The sequence below is a fragment of the Micromys minutus genome (assembly GCF_963924665.1).
Source record: "Micromys minutus genome assembly, chromosome: 12".
Taxonomy (NCBI): Eukaryota; Metazoa; Chordata; class Mammalia; order Rodentia; family Muridae; genus Micromys; species Micromys minutus.
The window spans coordinates 14,469,888-14,494,213 of record NC_137981.1 but is presented as its reverse complement, the minus strand read 5'-3'; the positions used below and the strand labels follow the sequence as shown (position 1 = coordinate 14,494,213).

The window sequence follows — 24,326 nt, the reverse complement described above, 5'->3', positions numbered from 1 at the left end:
TGACAAAGACCAAGGTCTGTGGCTGGGGGTGTGCCTCAGTTGGTGAAGGACTTGCCTACCGTGTGCAAGGCCTGAGCTTGATCCCAGCACCACATAAAACCAGGCACTGTGACATACTCCATGGCCCCAGCATTCCAGAGATGGAGACAAGAAGATCAGAAGTAAAACATAGGTTACACGAGACTGAAAACAGACACCTGGGTAGAAAGCGTCAGGAGAGCAAGCAGACAGAAGAGGTGGCATTGTAGCGGATGTCGGAAGGGCATCCTCTGAGTGCCCAAAGTAGCTCGCTGACTCAGGGACCAAATGGGCCTGGGACCTGCCTCAGCTCTACTCACATCCTGCTCACTCACTGCATTTCCCATTCCAGGAATAACCCTTCCCTAATTCTGGGAAGGATGGGGCTCCAGTTAGGGCAAGGCCAGGCTGCCCACAAAAGAGGAATTAAAAGACGGTGCCTTGCCTAACTTTCATGGCACACACACACCTTTGATCCCAGCACTCAGGAGGCAGAGGCAGGCAGATCTCTAAGTTCAAGGCCAGCCTGGTCTACAGAGCAAGTTTCTGGACAGAAGGGGTTACATGGAGAGAAACCTTGTCTCAAAAAATTAAAACAAACAAAAAAACCTGGATCCTTGCAAGTTAGTGGAAAAGAATTAAATGTCAGTGTATCTATTATTTGACTTAAGAAATTAAAGCAAGAGGGCTGCAGAGATGGCTCCGTGGTTAAGACCACTGGCTGCTCTTCCAGAGGTCCTGAGTTTAATTCCTGGCAACCACATGGTGGCCTACAACCATTTTAATGGAATCCAACTCCCTCTTCTGGTGTCTGAAATAGGACCAGTGTACTCATATGCATAAAATAAATCTTATTTTTTAAGAAAAGAAAAGAAAGCCAGTATCTTTAAAGGACCCCTGTGTGCTCTCCAAATTCTCTCCATTGGAAGTACCAAGACCTTGAATGTTGTACTGTTTCTTTCTTTGCCTTTCTTCCCTTTTACGGTTCAATTTTATTTTCTGCATTTGAGTATTTTGTCTGTATGAAAGTGCACCAGAAGCAGGTCCAGTTCCCACAATGGCCAGAAGAGGGCGTGGGGTTTCCTGGAATTCCAGGCAATAGTGAATCTCCATGTGTATGCAGTGAGCTGAACTCAGGCCCTCTGGGAGAGCAGCCATGACCTCCTGAGCTTTCTGTGCATCTCTGAGACGTTCCTGTTTCTCACGGTGGGCACTGCTGTCCTCTGCTTTGTTCATTCACGATGGCATGTGCAGCTGCGTTTCGTTTCTCTGCCGCAGCACATCTCCTTGTAAAAATATTTTGGTTTTATAACGTCATATATTCATTCACTGGTATATGCAGTCACCAGGCTTCATCATCTTCATGAGGTGGAGCAGCAACTCGCTGACATTTTAGTTTTTATTTCTGTAAATCCCAGTGAAGCTGAGCACCTTTTTTTTTTTTTTTCATTTATGCTTTTTGTTATGTGTTGTTCTGTGGAAACCTAAGCTGCCCAAGAACTTAGATCGTCTCTCTTCAACCTTCTAGATTATGGGATCAGGCCTGCACTGCTGCTCCGATTTGTGTGCGCATGCGCATGATGGGGTTGGCCATGCATGCACAGCACGTGGTGGAGGTGGCTCTCTCCTTCTCCCTTTACGTGGGTTCTGAGGATCAAGATGCAATGCTTGCAGAGCAAACGCTCGCTGAGCCATCTCATCTGCCCTCTTTCTCAGTGTTTTAAAAAAAAAAAAAACCTGCTTTGAGGACATATCTTGGACACAATGGCGTCTCTGTGAGTATATCCAAACATGACAAAGGATTCTTATCTATACCAACCTAGACAGGGTCTCAAATAGCCCAGGCTGGCCTCCAACTTTCTATGTATCCAAGAATAACTTCTTCCTCTTCTCCTCCTCTTCCTCTGAGACTTTTTCTGTAAACTCACTCTGTAGGCCAGGCTAACCTCAAACTCAGAGATTGGCCTGCCTCTGCCCCGCCCACCCCAACCACCAGTACAAGGCCCAAAGGTGTGCAAAGGCGTGCACCACCACCACCACCCATCCTTGCTGTGAATTTGTTGTTGTTAAGATTTATTTTATGTATCTGTGTACATTGTAGCTGTCTTCAGGCACACCAGAAGAAGGCATCAGATCCCATTACAGATGGTTGTGAGCCACCATGTGGTTGCTGGGAATTGAACTCAGGACCTCTATAAGAGCAGTCAGTGTTCTTAACCGCTGAGCCATCTCTCCAGCCCCAGCCACAGACTTCTGATTCCCCCTCCATCTACCCTTTATCTGTTCCTTTGGAACAGAATCTGATCTGCAGCTCATTACATGAGATCCTGCATTTGAATCAGTCAATCATTCAGTCAATCAATAAGAGGAGCTGGGGTACAGCTCAGTAGTAGAGCCGTTGTCCAGCATGACCAAAGGCCTCCTTGGGTTGGATTCCTAGTATGGAAAAAAATGTAGAGAAATGCATCCGGGTAGAAGTTCATACATACCTTTTTTATCTGCTGAGCTATCTACTGTCCCCTATACCCTCTACAAGCCCTGTCCTTAAACTGGGAGAGGTATTTGGCTGTGCTGGCTCAGCTCCTGAGGAGATCTCACGACTTCCGGTGCCACAGCCAGCCCAGCCTTCACCCAGTTCTGAAGAGCCCACAGGAATCCCTTTCTGCATCCTTCTAACCTCTATGAAAGACACCTCCAACTGTCTCCCTATTCCTTACTGTCCTGTGCCTCGGAGACCAACCCTCCCCTATACCCAACTTGTGCAAGCCCACAGGTAAGCTCTAAGAGAAGGGAAGCTGGGATGAAAGCTAGGAGTACACTTCCCACTCTGTGGGGACCCACCCACCTCTACAGCAGAAACTAGCTGGGCAGGGTTTGCAGGGTGGTATCGCCCCCTTGTGTTCGGCGTTAGGATTGGACGTCGACCCTGGGATCCCAGAACCTAAGCAAGGATAAAATTGGTCAGAGTCAAGGAAACCACCAACCTCCCTCCGGCTTTCCATGTTTCCTTTCTAGACACCTGTACTTAAAGGGGTGGGACTATGGGGCCACAGCTGTTCTTAGTGTCGCCACCATCGAAACAAAAAGCCAGAGTTGTCGTCGCTGTCCACCCTGGCCTAGGTGCAGGGGTTAGTGTTTGGGCTGTCCACAGAAGGAGGCTCTCCCAAATGCTGGGAACTTCTGTACGTGAATCTCAATGTATATAAGCACATTGTAGCCTTCAGACACACCAAAAGAAGGCATCAGACAGATCTCATTACATGTGGTTGACTGGGATTTGAACTCGGAACCTCTGAAAGAGCAGTCAGTGCTCTTAACCGCTGAGCCATCTCTCCAGCTCTAAACTTGCTTTCTAAAGAACCTTCCTGAACCTTTTCATCGTGCCCCATGGGCGTTTCCTATCCCTTGATTTCGTTGGCCTCGTTTTAGCATCTAGCACAACTTGCTCCATGAAGTTCCCACTGCCCTTGTGGTCTGTGAGGCATGGAGTTCTAAAGGAGCATCAACGCAATGTAGCTCCTCAGTTTCTCCACGTCAAGAAGTTCCTCATCTTTAATGAGCAACTAATATTTTAAAGGGTAGCCAAATAGATTAAAAGACATCATCTAAGAGATGCCTGTGACCAGCAGTAATTGATTCATTGATTAATTCATTCACTCACTATTCATTCAGCCGGTGTTACCTGAGTACCAATACATACAACACTTTTAGTAACAAAGTTGTAAGAGAAGGCAAATGGTCTCTGACATCTATTCTTGTGATGGAGTTAACGACAAATGTGATAAATTAGGGAAATAGTATGTTGTATCGCAACAAGTATGGAGAGCAATTTTAAATGAGGAGGAGAGATACTGCTTCCATGTAATTCTGGATAATACAGATGGAGGAGGCCCCACTGGGATCTTGGGCTACTAGTAAACAAGCCATGGAGGTCTCCAGAAGAACCTTCCAAGCAAAGGGAAGAGCAAATGCCAAAAGCCTGAAGTGATAGTGTGCCTCTTGTGAAATCCATAGGGAACAAGGCAGTGTGGCTGGACAGAAAGAGAAAGAAAGAGAACAGGAAAGGGGGAGGTAAAGTGGCCAGGACAAGAGACCATGGTGCCTTATAAGTCATTGTAAAGATTTGGGGTTTAGTGTGTTTGGTTTGGTTGTTTAGTTGGTACAGGGTCTCATGTAGCCGAGGCTGGTCTGTACTTACTTTGTAATGGTGGGTGATTTTGAACTCCTATTTTTCCTGCCTCGGATTCCTGAGAGCTAGAATCACAGGCATGTACCATGATGTCTGGCAAAAAGTTAGGCTCTCATTCTGACTATAAGGAGCCTTTGAAGTGCAGGAAAGAAAAGTTATTTTAACACAGTGCGGATAGTATTATTTTAATAATTCAGTGGCGTCTGGTCAGGAGAACATCTCCACTGTTACATAATGCTTACTGTAAGCCAAGACATTTCATTCTCTGGTGTTCCTGTCCTCAGAAGCTAGAAAGTCTGAGCTCAGTGTTAATGAAAACCAAAGTGCTTAGAGTTGCTTTAGTAGAAACAAGATGGCCTTTTAAGACGCCTTTTAAGGGAGGCAGAGCTCAATAGTTAAGAGCACTTGATGTTCTTGCACAGAACCTGGATTGAATTTCCAGTACCCTCATCTGGCAGCTCACAACTCTAGCTCCAAGGATTCAGTGCCCTCTTCTGGCCTCCATACACACTTGCATGCACACGGTGCACATACATGCACTCAGGTACACGCATGCAATAAAATAACCAAATCTTTTATTATTTGAAAGGTGCACATGACAACTTAAAGGAGACGAAGAATGTTCTGAACTGGGGGACAGGCCATCCTTGTCATTGCAGGACTTTAATAAAGGTAGCCAGCCTGGAGTCGTGTAGAAAGTAGGAATCCTAGCTAATGAAAGTGGGAATTTCAGGTAGCATGTCGAAAGCCACACCTTGTATCTGTGGTCCTGGTCTCAGTATTCATATTTTGTTGCGGTCCAGGTCTTAAGGTCTTAGCTGTGTCCACAGTGAAGGCTTGCCTCCAGAGGGTTCATTTCTCCTGTGCCTGACATGTTTGCCCTGGCAATGGTGGAAGCTTCTGTTCCTGGCCTGACATATGTTGGGCTTCTTGAATATCCCACAACATGGCACCTGGCTTTCACTCAAATGAGTGATCCTAAAGACAGCAAAGTGGACAGCTACCACTGCTTGCTTTGTGTTACTGTTGGAGTTGCGTGTTGTCCTTTCTGCAGGTTCTACCAGAAATAAGTGACCAAGTCCAGCGCATACCCAAGGGAAAAAAACTTAAACATTAGGGGTTTGAGCTGTGGCTCAGTGGTTAAGAGCACTCTCCGCACCCCCAGGAGACCCACACTCTGTTCCCAGCACCCATTTTGGATGGTTCACAACCACCTATAACCCCATCTCTAAACAGATTGGAGTCTCACATTTCTATGAATGAGCACACATACTATCTACATAAATCTTAGGGAAAAGAAGAAGAAGAAGAAGAAGAAGAAGAAGAAGAAGAAGAAGAAGAAGAAGAAGAAGAAGAAGAAGAAGAAGAAGAAGAAGAAGAAGAAGAAGAAGAAGAAGAAACTGAACAGGGCCTGCAAAGGTAGCTCAGAAACAGAATGTAAGCATTGCCTGCATGATACCCTGAGCTTAGTCCCAAGCACCACCCTGATTTCCAATTTATAAAAAGAAATCTGGGGCTGGAGAGATGGCTCGGTGTTAAGAGCACTGGCTGCTCTTCCAGAGGTCAAATCCCAGCAACCACATGGTGGCTCACAACCATCTGTAATGGGATCCTGTATCCTCTACTGGTGTGTCTGAAGACAGCTACAGTGTACTCATAAATATAAGACAAATAAATCCTTTTTAAAAAAAATAGTACTTATTAAAAAAAGAAATCTGAACACCACTGTTCTTTAACAGTCTCAGAGAAGAGAAATTATGCCACAAACATTTGTGAGTACAACTTTTATCTACCAGAGCCCCAGTAGGATTCACAGGGGTCCCACGAAAGTTCTCTTTTAAAATTTTTAAATGGTTTTATTTTATTTTTGCATCTGGAGGAGAGCAGTATGCACATGTCACGGTTTTGCAGAGGTCAGAGGGTAATTTGAGGGAGGGAACCAGTTCTCTCTCGTCCACTGGAGTCCGAGGGATTAGGCTCAGGTCATCATCTGGAGGCAGCAAATGCCAGCACCAGCCATCTCGCCCATCAGAGATCCACAAAAGTTTTTAAAAGGATTGTGTTAGCAGAATCAAGAATCAATGCTGACTTAGCTCAAAAGAAGCAAAGCTGACCCAAAAAATAAAGTTATAAAACAAAACAAGGAGGTTGGAAGAAACCTTCCAGAAGATAAAAAATAAAGAGCCTACTACTGGATCCAAGCACTCTGAGAAACTATGTTCGGGTCTTGAGTTCTAATACCAATGACCACGCTGTACCTTCTGGACTTAGGATGTCTTAGGCATACTTTGTATACCTTGCTTTCTTTGTGACTAGGAATATCTATGGAAGTTTTCCCGCACTTGTCTCATATCCTGCCATTAGGTGTTGGGAGTGGGTGGGAACTGGGAGTATAAGGTTTTGTTGTGTTCATAGGTCTTCAGATCACCACAGTCAGTAACTGGAGAGCTGCCCACAAGGCAATTGTCAAGAAAAACCCACTTTAATGCCAGTGCCAGGAATGCTGGGATTAAAGGTGTGCACAGCACATCTGGCCTTCTTAGCAGGTTTTCTATTGATGAGAGATAAAACACTAACCAAAAGCAATTTGGGGAGGGAAGGGTTTATTTGGTTTACATACCCCAGGTCATAGTCCACTGAAGAAAACCAAGGCAGGAACTCAAACAGAGCAGGTGCCTGGAAGCAGAAACCAAAGAGGTGCAATGCTTGCTGGCTTGCTCCTCGGGGATTGCTCAACCTGCTCTTACATAATCCAGGACCATCTTGCCTAGGAGTAGCACCTCCTACAATGGGCTGAGCCCTCCCACTCCAATCATTAATCAAGAAAATGCCCCCACAGACTTCCCTACAAGCTAATCTGGCGAAGGTGATTCCTCAGAAAGATTCCCTCCTTCCAGGTATTACCAGAATTGTGTCTAACTGACAAAACCAACCAGCACACCAGGCAAATACTTTACACTGAGCTGCACGCCCAACCTTGGAATGTGATGGCTGAAATCAGTGCTAGAATCGGACTCCCACTTTGCTCCCTTATGGATTCTTCTTTTGAGGAGCCAGCTGCCATGGCATAAAGACACTCAGATAGTCTGTGAAGATGCTCACGTGGAAAGGCACTGAGTCTTCCTGCCAATAGCTTGTCTACTTGTCAAGTATGGAAATGAACTATCTTGGAAATGTATCTTCCAGCCCCAGGCAAGACTTTAAATGTCTGCAATGAGACCAAAGATAGCCTGGCTCTAGGATCCAGTACTATTGCCTGTGTGTGTGTGTGTGTGTGTGTGTGTGTGTGTGTGTGTGTTACTTACTTTTCTACAGCAGTGGTAAAACACTATACTTATATTTTTAAAGGTGTTTCATTTGGCTTTTGGTTGAGTTAGAGCCCATGATGGTGGAGCAAAGGAATAGCTGAGAGCTTACATATTAATCCACAGCCGCAAGGCAGAGAGAGATATAGAGAGAGAGATGGGTTGGGGGTGAGCAAGGGAGAAGAGAGGATTCTGGGAAATAGTCCAGTTTGGGAGATTTGCCCCAGTATGCTGAAGGAGACAGTCTCATGAAATTGAAGGGAGGTAACCAACCATGTGGCACTCATAGAACAGAATAAACTGGACTGTTGAGATATGAGCTAGGGCTGGAGAGATGGCTCAGTGGTTAAGAGCACTGATTGCTCTTCTAGAGGTCCTGAGTTCAAATCCCAGCAACCACATGGTGGCTCACAACCATCTGTAATGGGATCTGATGCCCTCTTCTGGTGTGTCTGAAGATAGCTACAGTGTACTTATATATAATAAATAAATAAATATTAAGAGAAAGTGGGGGAAGGGGGAGAGAAAAGATGAAGGAGGAAGAGAGAGGAAGGGAGAGAGAGATGAGCTAGTCAGGGAACAGAGCCAGGGCTACTGGCCTTAGGCATTTATTTTTATAGAATTCAATCTCTGATTCATTATTTTGAGGAACTTGGGCATGGGTGGAAAGCCCACTGTGTGTGTGTGTGTGTGTGTGAGAGAGAGAGAGAGAGAGAGAGGGGGGGGGGGGAGAGAAAGAGAGAGAGAGAGAGAGAGAGAGAGAGAGAGAGAGACTAGAAATCAAAGGAATCTTTTGAAACCTCAAAGTCCACATGCTCCCAACCAAGCCATACCTGCTAATCCTTCCCAAACAGTTCCACTAACTGGGTATCAAATATTAAAGCATGGGCCTATGGGCACCATTATCATTCAAACCAATCAGTGTACTTCTTTCTATGCCTGTGTACGTGGTGCATATTGGCCAGATCAGAATTTTTATGTGTTCTTTTCTACTGCTGCTCTCCACCTTCTTCCTTCAAGACAAGGGCTCCCACTGAACTGAAAACCCACCACTTTGGCTAGGCCACTAGCCAGTGAGCTCTGAGGATCTAGCTGTCTATGTTCTGGGTCTTGGATGCTTACAACATCATGTCTGGATACTGAGATGAGGAACCTAGGACTTCATACATCTAGATAAGTTCTTTACTTCCCCAAGCCCTGCTTTTGTTTTCGTACTAAAACAGGTTCTCACCATGTTGTCCAGGCTATTCTCCAACACTTGAGATCAGGTGACTCCATTTCGGCTTCCGAGTGACAGGACTACAGCTGTGCACTGTCCCGCTGGCATACACGCTCACATGCAAGCACGCATGTTCTTTACTCAGTCAGCTAAGTGGATCCCTAATTTGTCTTTCTACAAACAGCACTTAAGCCATCAGTATTTGTTTTAACTTTTGAACGTGTGTGTGTGTGTGTGTGTGTGTGTGTGTGTGTGTATGGATATATGCATGTAAATCCCCACCTCCACAAAGTGCAGAATATGGTGTCAGATTCCCTAGAGCTTTATTTACAGGTGGTTGAAAAGCACCCGACATGGGTGCTGAAAACCAAATTCCGTGAGCTGAGGATCTACCTGTCTTGTTCCCAGTCTGCCCAGCTTTTTATATGGGTGCTGGGGATTCGAACCCAGGTCTTCAAACTTTCAAAGCAAGGGTTCTTATCCATTAAGCCAGACTTTTGTGTGTCTCTGGAAAAGGAAGTGGTACTCCTAAACACTGCTCCTTAGCTGACTTCTTAGTGAGTTGATAATTTCAACCAAAGTGCAGGATTTTGCTCAGTGTGGGTACTGGTTGCATCTTCTGTTACCATGATATAGTATACTGTCAAGAGCAACACGGGGGAAAGGGGTTTATTCTGTCCCACGGTTCAAGGGTCTAGGCATCACAGTATGGAAATCTTGGTGGCAGTAGCTTGGGGAAGCTGGCCACATAAAGCCACAATCAGGAAGCAGGATACTATGTTGGTCTCTGGTAGCTTCCTTCTTTTTATGATGTCCAGGATTCAAGTGCAGGGAGTACTGGTCTTGTTTAGCATGAGTCTTCCCATCTCAATTAATCCCTTAAAATAATCCCTTCAAAGGCCCATGTGGAGGCTAACAATATAAAAAATCCTTCACTGGTATCTCTGGAGGCTTAACTCCTAATTGAGTCCGGATTCGGTAAAGTTGATAAACAACATTAACCACCATACGGGGTAAAGCACTCGCTACCAAAACATAAAGATCTGAATTTGGATTTCAAAAACTCATGTGAAGCAGAATGTCAAGGAAGTGTGGCAGGGGTGTGGGGACCAAGGGAGTGTGGCAGGGGTGTGGGACCAAGAGAGTGTGGTAGGGGTGTGGGGACCAGGTGCATGTCAAGGATGCCCCTGTGTGGAGGTCTATGAAGCTGTGAAGGCTGGATTGTGTTGGAGACCCCAAAATGTTAGAGATGCCAAAGCGGTGGGGTGGCTGCCGAGGAGAGCTGCAGACCAGGTGTGGAGCCAGCGCAGAGACGTGTGATGCAGTCAACAACGCTGAAAGGAGTTGGCGGTCAGGAGACTGCTTTGACATCAGACATGGAGATGCAGAATTTGCAGACTGCCCGGCTGGTTTTCAGGCTTGTTTTGGTCCAGCACTTCCTCACTATTCCCCCTTTCCTCCCTTTTGGAATAGTAATGTACATTCTTTGCCACTGTATTATTAAAAGCGCATGATCTGCTTCTTTATTTTGATTTTACAGGGGGTTGCAGCTCGGAAGGCTTTGAACTTGGGGCTTTTAGATGGTGTTGAGACTGGTGAACTGTGGGGACTTTTGAAGTTGGACTAAATGCATTGTTTGCATTATGATATATGTGGCTCTAAGTCTGTGGGGGTCGGGAATGTGGACCAAGTAAGAACGGACCCCAGACACTCTTGCATTTGAATGCTTAGTCACATGGGAGTAGAACTGTTCGTTAGGATCACCAGGCCTATGAGGTATGGAAGAAGACATGGAACATGCTTGTTGGAAGATGTATGTCCGCTGAGGGGTGGACGTAGAAGTTTCAAAAGCCCATGCCAAACCTGTCTCTCTGTGTCTCTCTCTGACTCTGTGTGTGTGTGTGTCTCTCTCTGTCTCTCCGCCTCTCTCTGTCTCTCTGTCTCGTGGATCAGGATGTTGCTATCAACTGCTTTTCCAGCACCTTGCCTGCCTACATACTACCATGCCCCAAACACGCTCCTGTTGCTCCCCTGACCCACCCATGATAATGGACTAAAGCTCTGAAACTGTATACAAACCCCCAATTAATTTTCTTTTCTTTCTTTTTCTTTTTTTTTTTTTTTTTTTTTTTTTTTTTAATTGGAGCTGAGGACTGAACCCAGGACCTTGCACTTGCTAGACAAGCGCTCCACCGCTGAGCTAAATCTCCAACCCCTAAATGCTTTCTCTTCTAAGAGTTGCCGTGGTCATGGTGTCTCTTCACAGCAACTGAACAGTAACTAAGAGAAAGCCAGCTGTTTTCTGGTTAGATTTAGCCCTGTTCCATAGGAGGGAACCTGTACCTGTGCTGTGAATCTAGCTGGGAACTCAGTTGGGAGCCCAAAGGATCCAAAGGTGAACTTACCAACTGCCTCCAAATCTGCATCCCTGTAGTTAGGGCAGCTCTGAGGTTTCATCAGAGAAATCTCTTTCCACCATTCACAGTGGTTAACCCAGAGAGTCACAACCGATCAAAAGGCAGAGAGTAAGTACCTATGAGTGCTCAGCCACAAACGGATCGGCTACTTCACGTCTCTTACAGTCTTGTGACTGTAAGAGCCAGATGGTGGAGAGGACCTGAGCAAAACAGTGACTGGCTGGCCCACTGCACCCAGACTCACAGCAGCTACAGTTGCTTGCATAAGACCGGCACAAGATCAAGCCAGTCCGCATTCCAGCATGGCAGGCATAGGCCTCACAACTCCCCACCCCTAGCTAAGGAGCTACTGACAACTGATGGCTTCCAGGGTAGGGAGAATCAGTTCTCCTTAAGGATATGGCCCCTAGTAGGCTACTTACACTCTAGCAGATGTTTGTATGTGCTCAAGTATGTGGGCAGCACAAGTTAGGCATGGTGGGGTATTTTCTTTTTTTTTTTAAGTAACAAGGGAGAGCTGAATAAGTATTTCAGAGTGTAAGAGCATTTGCTGTTCCTACAGAGGAAAAGTTCAAGGCCAACCTGGTCTACAGAGCAAGTTTCAGGACAGCCAGGGCTACACAGAGAAACCGGGTCTGGAAAAATAGAAAAGAAGTGGGAGGAGGAGGAAGAGGAGGCAGCATGAAATCAGAAGGGATAAGAGGAAGATCTGGAAGGAGTTAGAGGTCAGGTGAAAAGTAAATATGATCAAAATTATATGAATGTATGAAATTCTGAAAGAATTAATAAAAATGTATTTGAGGAGCTGGAGAGATAGCTCAGTAGTTAAGAGCACTAGCTGCTCTTGTACAAGATTCAAGTTCAGGACCGGCTTGGCAGCTTTGTGTTTTATATTAACAAATAAGTAAAATTCTTGTTGTTTTTTAGACAAGATCTCTCTATGTAGAACAGGCTGAATTTGAACTCACAGATATCCTCCACCTACCTGCATGTTCCTCCTAAGTGCTGGGATTAAACGTGTACACTACAAGTTTAGCATTATATTTTTACAAAGAGAAACAACTTTGGCAGATGAGATGGCTCAGTGGATAAGGGTACCTGCCACAAACCCTCACACCTTGAATTCGATCGCTGGCACTCTGGGTGAAAGGAGAGAACTGACTGACTCATGAAAGTTGCTCTCTGACCTTCATAGGAATTTATGCTCATGTACAGGGTACAAAGTCAGCACACAAACAAGCGAGTAAACAGACAGAGAAGATGGCGTAATGGGTAAAGGCATCGCCCATGAACTGAATTCAATCCTTAGAACTCATATAGTAGTGGAGAGACCCATCTCCCAAAAGTTGTCCCTGACCTACACACATGACCATATATACTCAAACATAACACACACACACACACACACACACACAAAGAGAGAGCGAGAGAGAGAGAGAGAGAAAGAGAGAGAGAGAGAGAGAGAGAGAGAGAGAGAGAGAGAGAGAGAGGGAGGGAGAGGGAGGGAGGGAGAGAGAGGGAGGGAGGGGAGAGAAGAGAGAGAATATTTTTCATTAAAAAAAAAAATCCAGGGGCTGGAGAGATGGCTCAGTGGTTAGAGCACTGACTACTCTTCCAGAGGTCCTGAGTTCAATTCCCAGCAACCATATGGTGGCTCACAACCATCTGTAATGAGATCTGATGCCCTCTTCTGGTGTGTCTGAAGACAGTGACAGTGTACTCACATACATTTTAAAAAACAAAAAGCCAATAGTAATGGCATATTGGTAATCTTAGCACTGGGAGGGTAGAGGCAGAAAACGTGGAGTTCAAAGCCAGCCTCAGCTACATGAAACTGCTTCAAAACACTAAGAAAAGGGAGCAGGAAAGATGGCACAGCAGTTAAGAGTGCCTGCTGTTCTTCCAGAGGGCAGTGCCCAGCAACCACATCTGGCAACTTACAATTGCACTTTAACTCCAGCCACAGAGGATCTGACGTACTCTTCTGCCTTCTGTAGGCACTTACACACACACACACACACACACACTACGTAAAAATAAATCTTGGGTTCAGGGGAGAAGTCAGGAGTTCAGGAGTGCACGGAAGAAACATGTACTGGTAAGACAAAATGGCCAAAGCACGGAAAGGAGATGCTGAGAGAGTGGGGAGAAGCTGAGGAAGGAAGTAGTTGAACCAGAGTGGCTGGAGGCTAAGCTACCCAACCTGAGCTGAAACCACCCAAAGTTAAAGCAGGGAGTAGGGCGAATCCTGGCTCCTTCTCCTCCCTGCCCCAATCTTCCCTGATAGCTGAGACTAACACAAGATTATTCTGAAAGTGAGCCTGGGAAATGTAGTTCGAAGTAAATTGCACAGTGAATCTCAAAACAGGTGAATAGTTGGCAGATGACTTCTTTCCTTGTTTACAAACAGTCTAGTGTTTTTGTATTTGAGACAAGCCCTCACTATGAAGTACTGCCTTGCCTGGAACTTACAAGGTAAACCAGACAGGTCTCAAACCCATAGAGATCCACTTACCTTGGCCTCCTGAATGCTGGAACTGAAGGTATACACCAACATGACCAGCTATTTTTAAATAAAATCTATTCCAGAAAGTAGTCAGGGGCTAAAATCCTTCTTCTAGCTGGACATGGTGACATGTTTATGATCCCATCACTTGGAAGTAGAGGCAAGAGAATCAGGAGTTCAAAGCCAGCCTAGGATACAAAAGACCCTCCCTAAAACAAAGTCTTGGATGTGAGGATTCTAGAATCTACCATGTCACATTTAGCAGAGAAACTGGTCCAGACAACTTGACTCAGTCTTGTCGGAGTCTAGCTCTTTTATATGCTAGGAGTTTGATTTAGAAACAAGTTATCTCAACTATTTGTGACTCAGTTTCCAACACTGACTTCTCAGAGGTGTGGTCACCTCTCAGTGAGGTAATATATGCAAAATGCTATGAATAATGCCTAGCCAATGGTGAGTGATCCCTGGAAGCACTGAAGTATTTGTTGACATTTATTTTAATCACACACACACACACACACACACACACAAGTTGCAATGTATGCCACAGCACACAGATAGATGAAATTTATTCATGTTTCATATGCATATCACAAGTACCCTAAAGATAAATTTAATCAATATTTTAGCAATTCTGCAGATGAAACAAAGTTTCACTGTATAGAATTTCCCACTACTGTGGCACTATGTTGGTGCTCAAATTGTTTAAAATTGTGGGAGACATTGAGATTTGAATTTTCAGATTAGGGGAACACACTGAACTTCTCCATACCAGCACTTCCTTAACTGTAAAGTGGAAGTAACCACAGAATCTACCTCCCAAGACTGTTGACAAGAGAAACAAACATCTGGCTGTTAAATATTTACTATGTGTGTACCTAATGTACTTAAGTATAAGCCTGAAAGGTGAAAAAAAAAAAAGTTCAATTTGTTATGCTTTGTAAATATTACCCACCTGGTGCCACAGGAAACCAGAAACCCACAAAATTTAATAATATCACCCTGTGACTGAGAATAATTGTCGCTATTGGACAGGAGCACTTCACTTCTTCTGTCTGCCAACAACGTGCTGTACTTAGGACTCAATCTACCCTAAATGTTCACAAGTAGCCATAGCAGAGAGTCGCACCATCAAGACCCTCAATTTTACAGGACTGCTGAACAGAGGAGTAATTTTCTCAAGTTCATGGAACCAGCAAGTGAAGCCCTATTATGTATTTACCATTCGTTGTGATCTTACTGGATCTCAGCAGGAGAGCAAGCAACACAGTTGGGACAAAGGTATCCAGTCTAGGCCCCAGCCTGCAGGAAGTGTCAGTTTCCAAAGCTGAGGCGGGGGCGGGAGCCGGAGTGATGAATAAACATTGTAACAGATAATTACAATAGCGCCTGGTAATTGGTTCAGGAAAGGCTTACTACCAGAAGCGCCTACGGGATCTCCGGCGCTGGGTCAAGAAAAGGTATTGAGAATTTAAGGGTCCAAAGACACTAAACAGTAACAGAGGGTAAAGCTGACTTCCTTTGACAAGACTCGTCCTGAACGATAACGCAGGCGGCAGGCAAAGGGTGATCCAGAGCCGGACGGCAAAGCAACCCGGAAAGGGGCTGAGCGCAGGTGGGCGTGGCCGCGCGGTGACTGGCAGGGGTGGGGCCAGGCTGGCCGCGCCCCTCGTCGCCGGCTGCTGGGCTTCGGCCGGGGTCCGCTCGGCGCCGCGAGCTGTGCAAAGCAGCCGCCCCGCTTCCCTGAGGGCCGCGGGGACCGAGCCGCGCGCCGGCTCCGGGACGGACAGTCCACAAAGTTTGGTCCGCGGAGGACTCAGCGTCGTGCCCGGCAGGTGCGGCCGGGCCTGGCCGGGGCGCTCGCGGCCTTCCGGGCAAGCACCGCCGGGCGCCGGTAAGGAGCGATCAAACTCTGAAGTTGGCAAGAGGCGTCACCCCTGTTCCTCTCCGCCGCGCGTCCAGCCCTGGCACCCCGAGCCTGGGTCGCTCCGGGGCTATGCAGCCCCCACCCGGCGCAGAGCTTCCTGCCAGGTAGACGAGCGGCGCCCCGGGACCCTGCCGGCACCCCTATTCGACCCAGGATGCTATCGGCCCTCCCCCTTCTTCTCCTCCTCCTCGGTAAGAGTCCCCGCCCCGGTGTCACTGCCGGCCGTCCCGCGCCCTTCTTAGCGACCCACGACCCCTGCGACCACCGCCCCGTCGATGGTCGGCTGTCCCACACTGTCCCTCCCACTCACAGCCAGGGAAGGCGACCTTTCGGAGAGGTCATGCACCTCCTTCCGGCCCCTCTACGCCTTCCTATACACTGTCCGGAAGTCTCAGATGGGCCTCTCTCTGGAGTTGCTCAGGTGAAGAAAACTTGACTCACTCGGCCCTTTCTCGATCCCCCTCTAGGAGGTGCTCTGGCCCGCCCAGACCGGATCACTTTCCTAAATTCTGGTGAGTAGAGGGAGTTCCTAGGGTTCTAGGGCATGGGGATGAATGAAGATGCACCCAAGAGAAAGACTCTCTCTCCTGGATCCTGGAATCTGCTGTAATTTTAGAATAGGTATCATCCTTGGGCTGGAGAGGTGACTCAGTGGTTAAGAGCACTGGCTGCTTTTCCAGAGGTCCTGAGTTCAAATCCCAGCAACCACATGGTGGCTCACAACCATCTGTAATGAGATCTGATGCCCTCAGAGCAATACTGTACTCATACATAACAAATAAATCTTTAAAAAAAAAATCTATAGAATAGGTATCATCCATTACTTTACAGAAGGGGAAACTGAGGCCCAATGTGAAGAACCATCTCATTTTTTTAATGTGTAATTTCCATGTTTTGTCTCCCTAGCTCTAGGGCAAGGTCTTCCTGAGAGTAGAAACAGTATTTCCTCTGCTTATAACCCTGTGGCTGGCACAAAGCCTACATTAACATTACTTATAGTCTTAATATTTATGAAGAATATGGAAAAGGGATGAAGTGGGCAATTCCTATAATCCCAGCACTTGGGAGGCAGAGGCAGGAGGATCAGTTCAAGGCCAGCCTCAGCTACATAGTGACTTGGAGGAATGCCTAGGCTACAAAAGATTTTTGTCTTAAAAAAAAAATAATGTAGAGGAAGAGGGGGACCAGTTTGCTGTAACTGACTGAGTTCATCTTCTTGAGACATCTAGAGGTATTGAGGGGAGGAAGAATGTTAAAGAACTCCACCACTGGGGCTGGAGAGATGACTCAGTGGTTAAGAGCACTGACTGCTCTTCCAAAGGTCCTGAGTTCAAATCCCAACAACCACATGGTTGCTCACAACCATTTGTAATGGGATCAGATGCTCTATTCTGGTGTGTCTAAGGACAGCAACAGTGTACTTATGTAATAAATAAATCTATCTTAGTGTTCCCACATTCTCCCTCCAGCTTGTGAGGCACCCCCAGCAGTGCTCTTGGAAGTACAAGGCACTTTACAGAGGCCTCTAGGCCGAGACAGCAGAAGCTCCCCAGCCAACTGCACCTGGGTTATTCTGGGCAGCAAGGAACAGACAGTAATTGTCAGGTGAGAAACAAGGCAAGTCCCCAAGCCTCTCTACTGTCCCTTCCCTGTCCCGCTGAAAAAGCCTTAGGTCACTTTTCTATGGTATTTCCATCCTGTCAGCAGTATAGAATTTGGTTTGGCAGGGTCTGCTTTGTTAATTTCTAGGCCAAAGATGGTTAATTGAAGCTCTGCTAGACTTGTGTGAGGCCTTTAATCCATAGCATGGCCTACTTGTTAATCAGCTTAGACCCCTCTCAGGGTTGGAACTGTAATTCTAACTCATTGGTGGAATGCTTGTGAGTCCTGGGTTCTGTCCCTAGCAAAACAAACCTTTTCAGGGTCTGCCTTTCCCCACTGTGCTGTTCCATCCTTACTCTCCCCTCCCTCTCTTCCCTGCACCTCTCCCTTCCCCTCCCCCCTCCTTATCTCTGGGGGGGGGGTTGTTTTTTGTTTTTTTTTCTGTTTTGAGACAGAATTTCATTGTGCAGCCCAGGCTGGCCTTAGGGTTTTGCTTCATCTCATCCTCCCAAATTTTGGGTTTGCCTGTGGAGTCCAGTATGTCTTTTTCTTTTTTCTTCCTTTTTTTTTTGGGGGGGGGGGGTTCATTTGGTTGGTTTGTTTGGTGTGTGTGTGTGGTTTTGGTTTTTGTTTTGTTTATTTTGCCTTCAGTACTGGGAAACAACTCAGGGTTTCACACATCCTAGATTAGAGTACTCTACCTCTAAGCAAGAATCCCAGGCCTGTATCCCTAAGTCTCATTGAGGCCCATGTCATCTGGCAGTTGGCCTCACACATTTCACTTGATAAGAATTTGCCCAGAAAGCAGGATGTAAATGGCACACATCTTTAATCCCAACATTCAGAAGGCAGAAGCAACCTGTGAGTTCAAGGCTAGCCTGGTCTAAGTCCTGAGTTCCAGGATAGCCAAGGCTACACAAAGAAACCTTATCTCAAAAACAAAATAAGCAAACACAAAGTACCAAAGAATTTATCCAGAAAGGGATATAAAGGAGAAAATCTAAAAAGAGGTTGGGTTGACCCATGTGACAGCCATGGGGATCTCAGATTTTCCCTCATCGCCTGTCCAGCTGAGCTGTTGTGCATTTTGTCAGCTAACTGCTGGACACTGTACTTGGGTGATGGTATCACAATAACCAGAAAGCAGTAGCACTGGACTCACCTTGGTCCCTGAGCAACTCTGTTATCTCACAGAGCTCCAGGAAGGGCCTGTAGTCTGATGGCGCCTCTGTTGGAACTTTCCCCATTGATCTTTTTCCCCCATTGACTATATTTCCTGCCAAAGGATTGGCTGAGTTTTTATCTGGCTCTTTGAGTCATGGGTAAGGAAGCATTTGTGCTTCCTGGGTTACCAGGGGTCTGACATCAAGAGGGGAGGTGGGGAGCAAAGCCCCAGAGCATCTCATGTCTTGCTCTTCTGTACCTCATAGGTTCCAGAAGCTGCACCTGGCCTGTGGCTCAGAGCAATTAATCCTGCACTCCCCCCTGCAGCCACCAGTCTCCCTGTGTGAGGCCCCTACCGGCCCTTTGCAGCTACCAGGGGGCAATGTCACCATTACATACAGCTATGCTGGAGCCAGAGCGCCCATGGGCCAGGGCTTCTTGCTGACTTACAGTCAAGGTAGGATGAACAGGAAGTGCTCATGAACGTGGGATGAACGTGGGACCACTCCCGGGGAAGAGGCAGGGATCCTGGGAGTTCTGGCGCTTCCCTGTCTCTTGATGCCTCTGCAGATTGGCTGCTGTGCCTGCAGGAAGAGTTCCAGTGCCTGAACCACCGCTGCATACCAGCTGCTCAGCGCTGTGACGGGATCGATGCGTGTGGCGATGGCTCTGATGAAACAGGTTGCCACCCAGGTCCATTCCCTGACCGGAACCCAGCCCCTGTGCCGACTCCGCCCTGCAACCTCACCTTGGAGGACTTCTATGGGGTCTTTTCTTCCCCGGGATATTCACACCTGGCCTCAGTCTCCCACCCCCAGTCCTGCCTCTGGCTGCTGGACCCACATGACGGCCGGAGGCTGGCAGTGCGCTTCACAGCCCTGGACTTGAGTTATGGAGATGCCGTACATGTGTATGATGGTGCCGGGCCCCCCGAAACCCCTCGACTGCTGCGTAGTCTCACTCACTTTAGCAATGGCAAGGCCGTCACTGTGGAAACCCTGTCTGGTCAGGCTGTTGTGTCTTACCACACAGTTGCTTGGAGCAGTGGCCGGGGCTTTAATGCTACCTACCATGTTCGCGGCTACTGTTTGCCTTGGGACAGACCCTGTGGCTTGGGCTCGGGCCTGGGGGCTAGTGAAAACCTCGGTGAGCGTTGCTATAGTGAGGCACAGCGCTGCGATGGCTCGTGGGACTGTGCCGATGGCACAGATGAGGAGGGTTGCCCTGGCTGCCCACCAGGGCACTTCCCCTGCGGAGCTGCTGGCACCCCTGGCGCCACAGCTTGCTACCTGCCTGCCGACCGCTGCAACTACCAGACGTTCTGCGCCGATGGGGCAGATGAGAGGCGCTGCCGGCATTGCCAGCCCGGCAACTTCCGGTGCCGGGACGAGAAGTGTGTGTATGAGACCTGGGTGTGTGACGGACAGCCAGACTGTACGGACGGCAGCGACGAGTGGGACTGCTCCTACGCCCTGCCCAGAAAGGTCATCACAGCAGCAGTCATCGGCAGCCTGGTGTGTGGCCTGTTGCTGGTCATCGCTCTCGGTTGTACCTGCAAACTCTATGCCATTCGCACCCAGGAATACAGGTCAGTCAAAGTGGGGCTGGCTGGCTGTGGAGGGGTCGGGACTGAGGGTGAGATGGGACCCATGCAGTTCCTGGACACTGAGCTGGCCCACCTTGAGGAGTGGTTCCTGCAGTCAGCTCCTGAGGGTAGTCTCTAGGAAGGAAGGGACATGCCTTGGCTGGGGAAAGGAGGGAAGAGGTCTTCCCGGCCAAGGCACATTGCCCTCACTGGGAGTGGCTCTCCTTTCTTCTAGCATCTTTGCCCCCCTTTCCCGGATGGAGGCTGAGATTGTGCAGCAACAGGCACCCCCTTCCTATGGGCAGCTTATTGCCCAGGGTGCCATCCCACCTGTAGAAGATTTCCCTACAGAGAACCCTAATGATGTAAGTCACTCTTGGATCTTGTGGTGCCAGCCTTGTTTCCTACCTAGCCGTCCAGCCCCCGATTCTGATGTCTGCCTCCTTCCCCCGCAGAACTCGGTGCTGGGGAACCTGCGTTCTCTGCTTCAGATCTTACGCCAGGATATGACTCCAGGAGCTTCTTCAGGGGGCCCCCGTCGCCAGCGGGGCCGCGCGGTTCGTCGTCTGGTTCGCCGTCTCCGTCGTTGGGGTCTGCTTCCTAGAACCAATACCCCAGCTCGGGCTCCTGAGACCAGATCCCAGGTCACACCTTCTGTTCCCTCTGAGGCTCTGGACGACAGCACAGGCCAAGCGTGTGAGGGTGGGGCAGTAGGGGGGCAGGATGGGGAACAGGCTCCTCCACTTCCCATCAAGTCCCCCATCCCAACCGCAAGCACAGTTCCAGCTCTTGCTACTGCCTCTGAGCCTCCAGGGCCACTACCCTCAGTGCCTGTAGAATCATCGCTGTTGTCTGGAGTTGTCCAGGTTCTACGAGGCCGCCTCCTACCCAGCCTGTGGCTCCCAGGCCCCACTTGGACCCCAACTGGAACTCACACAACAGTCCTGTCCCCAGAGGATGAGGATGATGTATTATTAATGCCTCTGGCTGAGCCAGAAGTCTGGGTGGTTGAAGCAGAGGATGAACCACTACTTGCCTGAGAGACTGTAGACACAATAGCATGATCCTTGGAAGCGGTTCAGCTTCCCCACTGATCTGTGTAGCAAAGAAAGTGAGTGTCCCTCCGGCAGGGAGAGCGCTCACTGTGTGTAGCTTCTGTGTATGACAAGAGACTTCACCACCACCCTCTGCCCAGCCTGCTGTTCAGGTTGCTGTGTTAAGAAAGGTCCTGAAAGGATCACAGGCTTGGACACCATTTTTTCCAACTCTCCACCCATAAGTGGCCTTAACTACTAGACTGGTTGGCTAGAGATCTAGCCCCCAGGGGATGGATTTGGCCAGGGTGATGGTTTTGCCAGCCTCTGTCCCTGCAGTCCCTGGCCTACTTAGAGGACACAAGTGCTTTTGCCCCTTAGCTGCATCACTTTCCAGGAAATCAAAATGACAAAAATAAAGGAGTCATAAATTTCAGCCTTGGTAAATCAGCTGTGAGCCTGCATCTTGCCTCTGCCCATCTCTGCCTCTCTTTCCCTCTTCCTGTGTGTTTTCAACTTCCCGTCTTTCCTTCTGTGCATCTTAGAAGGCAGGACTATGCAGGGAACCTTGAGGAAGAACCTTCATCTTCATTCACCAGGACCCAGCTCTGCACTGGCTGACACCAGGCTTAGCACCATGCCTGAAGTCAGCACAGGCCCAGTTCAAAGCCAGCTGAGCCCTGAAGTCAAGAAAGGTTCCGTGTATCTCTCAGAGCACAGATCACAGCTGCAGTCTGTTCCCGGGTAAAACCCAGGAGCCACTGTCTCTCCACTCCAGCAAGGAACGAGAGGTGAGCTCTCCACCTGGGCCCTTCAAAGCAGGTAGAGAAGTAGAAGGAGAGAGTTTGACATCGGGAAATTACTGGCATGACTGACCAAATCCAAGAGGTCTTCCTGGAGGAGAGCCCAAACCAGGTTCTCAACCATGCTGTCAGCAGTAAGCCGATCTCCAGGCAGGAGAAGCAGATTAAAGCTACACCCAACTTCAGTGAAGCCCCAACAGTGATTGGAGCTGAAGCGCTAGGGACAGCTGGGTGAGGGGATGAGATGGGAGACATGTTGGAACCCTGGCTGATGACAGAAGCTGCCCCAGAGCTTCAGAGGAAAGTCAGAATTCCCTACAAGTCCCAAGGAAACTGGCTTCCTAGGCTCTCCCTGCTTAGGGCCCTCAACAGCTTGGATCAGGGGAACCCTAAGCTTCAGCCTCACCCTCACCAGAGACTGCTGCCAAGCTAGGGATCTTTGGTTCTCTTTGGGCCTCCCTCCCACAAAGATAACCCTCGGACCCTTCCAGCGAAAGCAGCTTTCAGAGTGAGTTCCAGGACAGCCAAGGCTACCCAGGCAAACCCGAGAGAGAAAGAGAGACAGAGACAGAGTATGTGGGGTGAAGCTGGGATCTGCTTCTTCCTATGCCTGGCCTCTCACTGTAGCCACCTCTGACCCCGATACCTTCATCCCTCCCCCAAGCCTTTCCCTTCCTGGGGTATTTGTGCCTTGGACAGTGAGAGCTCTTCTGGTTAGGTTGCATTAGCACATTGGGGGGGGCGGGGCGGGGAGGCCTGGGCTTATAGTTCACTGTACGAGTGTGGTGCATAGCAGACTATCCTATTCTGGTGCAAGCAGGAACTTTGCTTTTGCCTGCCACAGTGACACCTCAGGACTGGTGGAAAAGAAAACTGACCTTGCACAGACAATATAGGGAAGCAGATGTACTCACTAAGGTTTCCTTTTTTTTTTTTTTTTTTTTTTTTTTTTTTTTTTTTGAGACTATTTAAGGGCTGGGATTACAGGCATGTAAACACCATACCAGGTTTGTACAGCGCTGTGGATTGGAGCCAGAGCTTTGTGCCTGCTAGGTCTGATTGATGGTTAATCTGGACTATCAACTTGTCTAGTTCCTCCAGGGAACTCTGACTAATGCAATAAGTACACACTCTACCAACATCGGAAATTTTATTTGACTAGGGTCAGGGGGGCTGTTGGGGCAGGGGGATAGTGTTACTGCTACTGTTGCAAACAACAGAGACACCCAACCTACAAAAAGAACAAGAAGAATTGTATGCATTCATACAGTCTTAACACATGTAAGGATTGTCATGAGTTCAATCCCAGCCTAAGCTACAAAGCATCACTCTGGCTCACACAGTGACTTTGGCTCACAGTTCTGGAAGTTTTGCTCCATGATGATGGTTGGTGCAGGGAGCAACATAGTCACACATCACGGCCAAAAGCCAAGGTACAGAAGAGCCATTCTCTGATATGAACTGTAGGGGGCAATGACAAGGCCAGACAGGGTGCCACATTCCCCTTGGAGGCTGGCCCAGTTAGTAATGAAACACCATGATGAGCAGAAGCAAATGGGGGAGGAATGGGTTATTTGACTTACACAGCCACATTGCTGTTCAATATTAGAAGTTGGGACAGGGCAAAAGCCTGGTAACAGGAGCTGATACAGAGACAGAGGAAGAGTGCTGCTCAGCCTGCTTTCTTGTGGAGCCCAGGACCACCAGCCCAGGGATGACCTCACCCACAGTGGCTGGCCCCATCAATCAGTAATTAAGAAAATGCCTTATAGTTGGAGTTTACCCTTGCTCCCAGAGCTGAGGTCTGAATCCAGGGCCTTGGGCTTGCTAGGCAAGCATTCTACCACTGAACTAAATCCCCGACCCCAATCCACACCTGAATCTTAAGGAGACATTCTCTCAACTGAGGTTCCCTCCTTTCTGATGACTCCAACTTGTGTCAAGTTGACATAAAACCAGCCAGGACAGAGGCCACACCCAGTAACTTGAAACATCCCAAGCCCCACTGCTTCAAAGTGCAAAGGGCTGGATGTCTAAGGCTTACTCTGGATTCAAACTGCAGTCTGAGTCCCTTTAAATAGTGTGGAGAGATACTGCTAAGAGGCCCAGTCTCAGGTGTGTGTGAGCCTCACGAAGGTCCTTGGAACTGAGGAAATCTGGAGTTGGGTGAGTGTGCAACAGCAGACAGAGAAGGCTGTCCAGTGAAACCAGTGCTGCCCCTGTGGTCCAAGACTGGCAGGAAGGGGCAATAATGAAATCCCAGTTTGAAGCTTGCCAGGGTCTGCAGTTTTTGATTCAGTCTTACAGAGCATCAGAAGAACGAATCCAAGTACCAAGCCAGCTTTGCGGTAAGTCAAGCTTGCATCCGTAGGGTATTCTCTGAGTTTAGCTTTGAGACTGCCTTACTGGATAGGCCAGGTTTGGTCTCTCAACTCCATCATCTGCCTCAGCCTCTAGAGCAGCGGTTCTCCGTCGATTGGTTGATTCAGTGTTTACCACTGAGCTGTATTCCCAGCCCTGCCTTCCAAATATTTCTAAACAGATTTCAGCCAACCTC

At 48.1% G+C, this 24,326-nt stretch overlaps 1 protein-coding gene across 1 annotated transcript; it reads left to right on the top strand.

The window, feature by feature from the left end:
- Positions 1 to 15,315: 15,315 nt before the first annotated feature.
- On the top strand, positions 15,316 to 21,402 carry LRP10 (LDL receptor related protein 10). The gene is made up of 7 exons (XM_080925854.1): positions 15,316 to 15,772; positions 16,049 to 16,093; positions 17,051 to 17,186; positions 18,614 to 18,804; positions 18,918 to 19,935; positions 20,168 to 20,297; positions 20,388 to 21,402. The coding sequence occupies exons 1-7, from the start codon at positions 15,736 to 15,738 to the stop codon at positions 20,970 to 20,972; spliced, it is 2,142 nt and encodes a 713-aa protein (XP_080781980.1). The 5' UTR covers positions 15,316 to 15,735; the 3' UTR covers positions 20,973 to 21,402.
- The last annotated feature ends 2,924 nt before the right edge of the window (positions 21,403 to 24,326 follow it).

Coding starts and splice junctions, on each gene's coding strand:
- LRP10 (XM_080925854.1), top strand. CDS start 15,736: ATGCTATCGGCCCTCCCCCTTCTTCTCCTCCTCCTCG. Junction 19,936..20,167: donor ATTCGCACCCAGGAATACAG/GTCAGTCAAAGT, acceptor CCTTTCTTCTAG/CATCTTTGCCCCCCTTTCCC. Junction 20,298..20,387: donor CTACAGAGAACCCTAATGAT/GTAAGTCACTCT, acceptor CTTCCCCCGCAG/AACTCGGTGCTGGGGAACCT.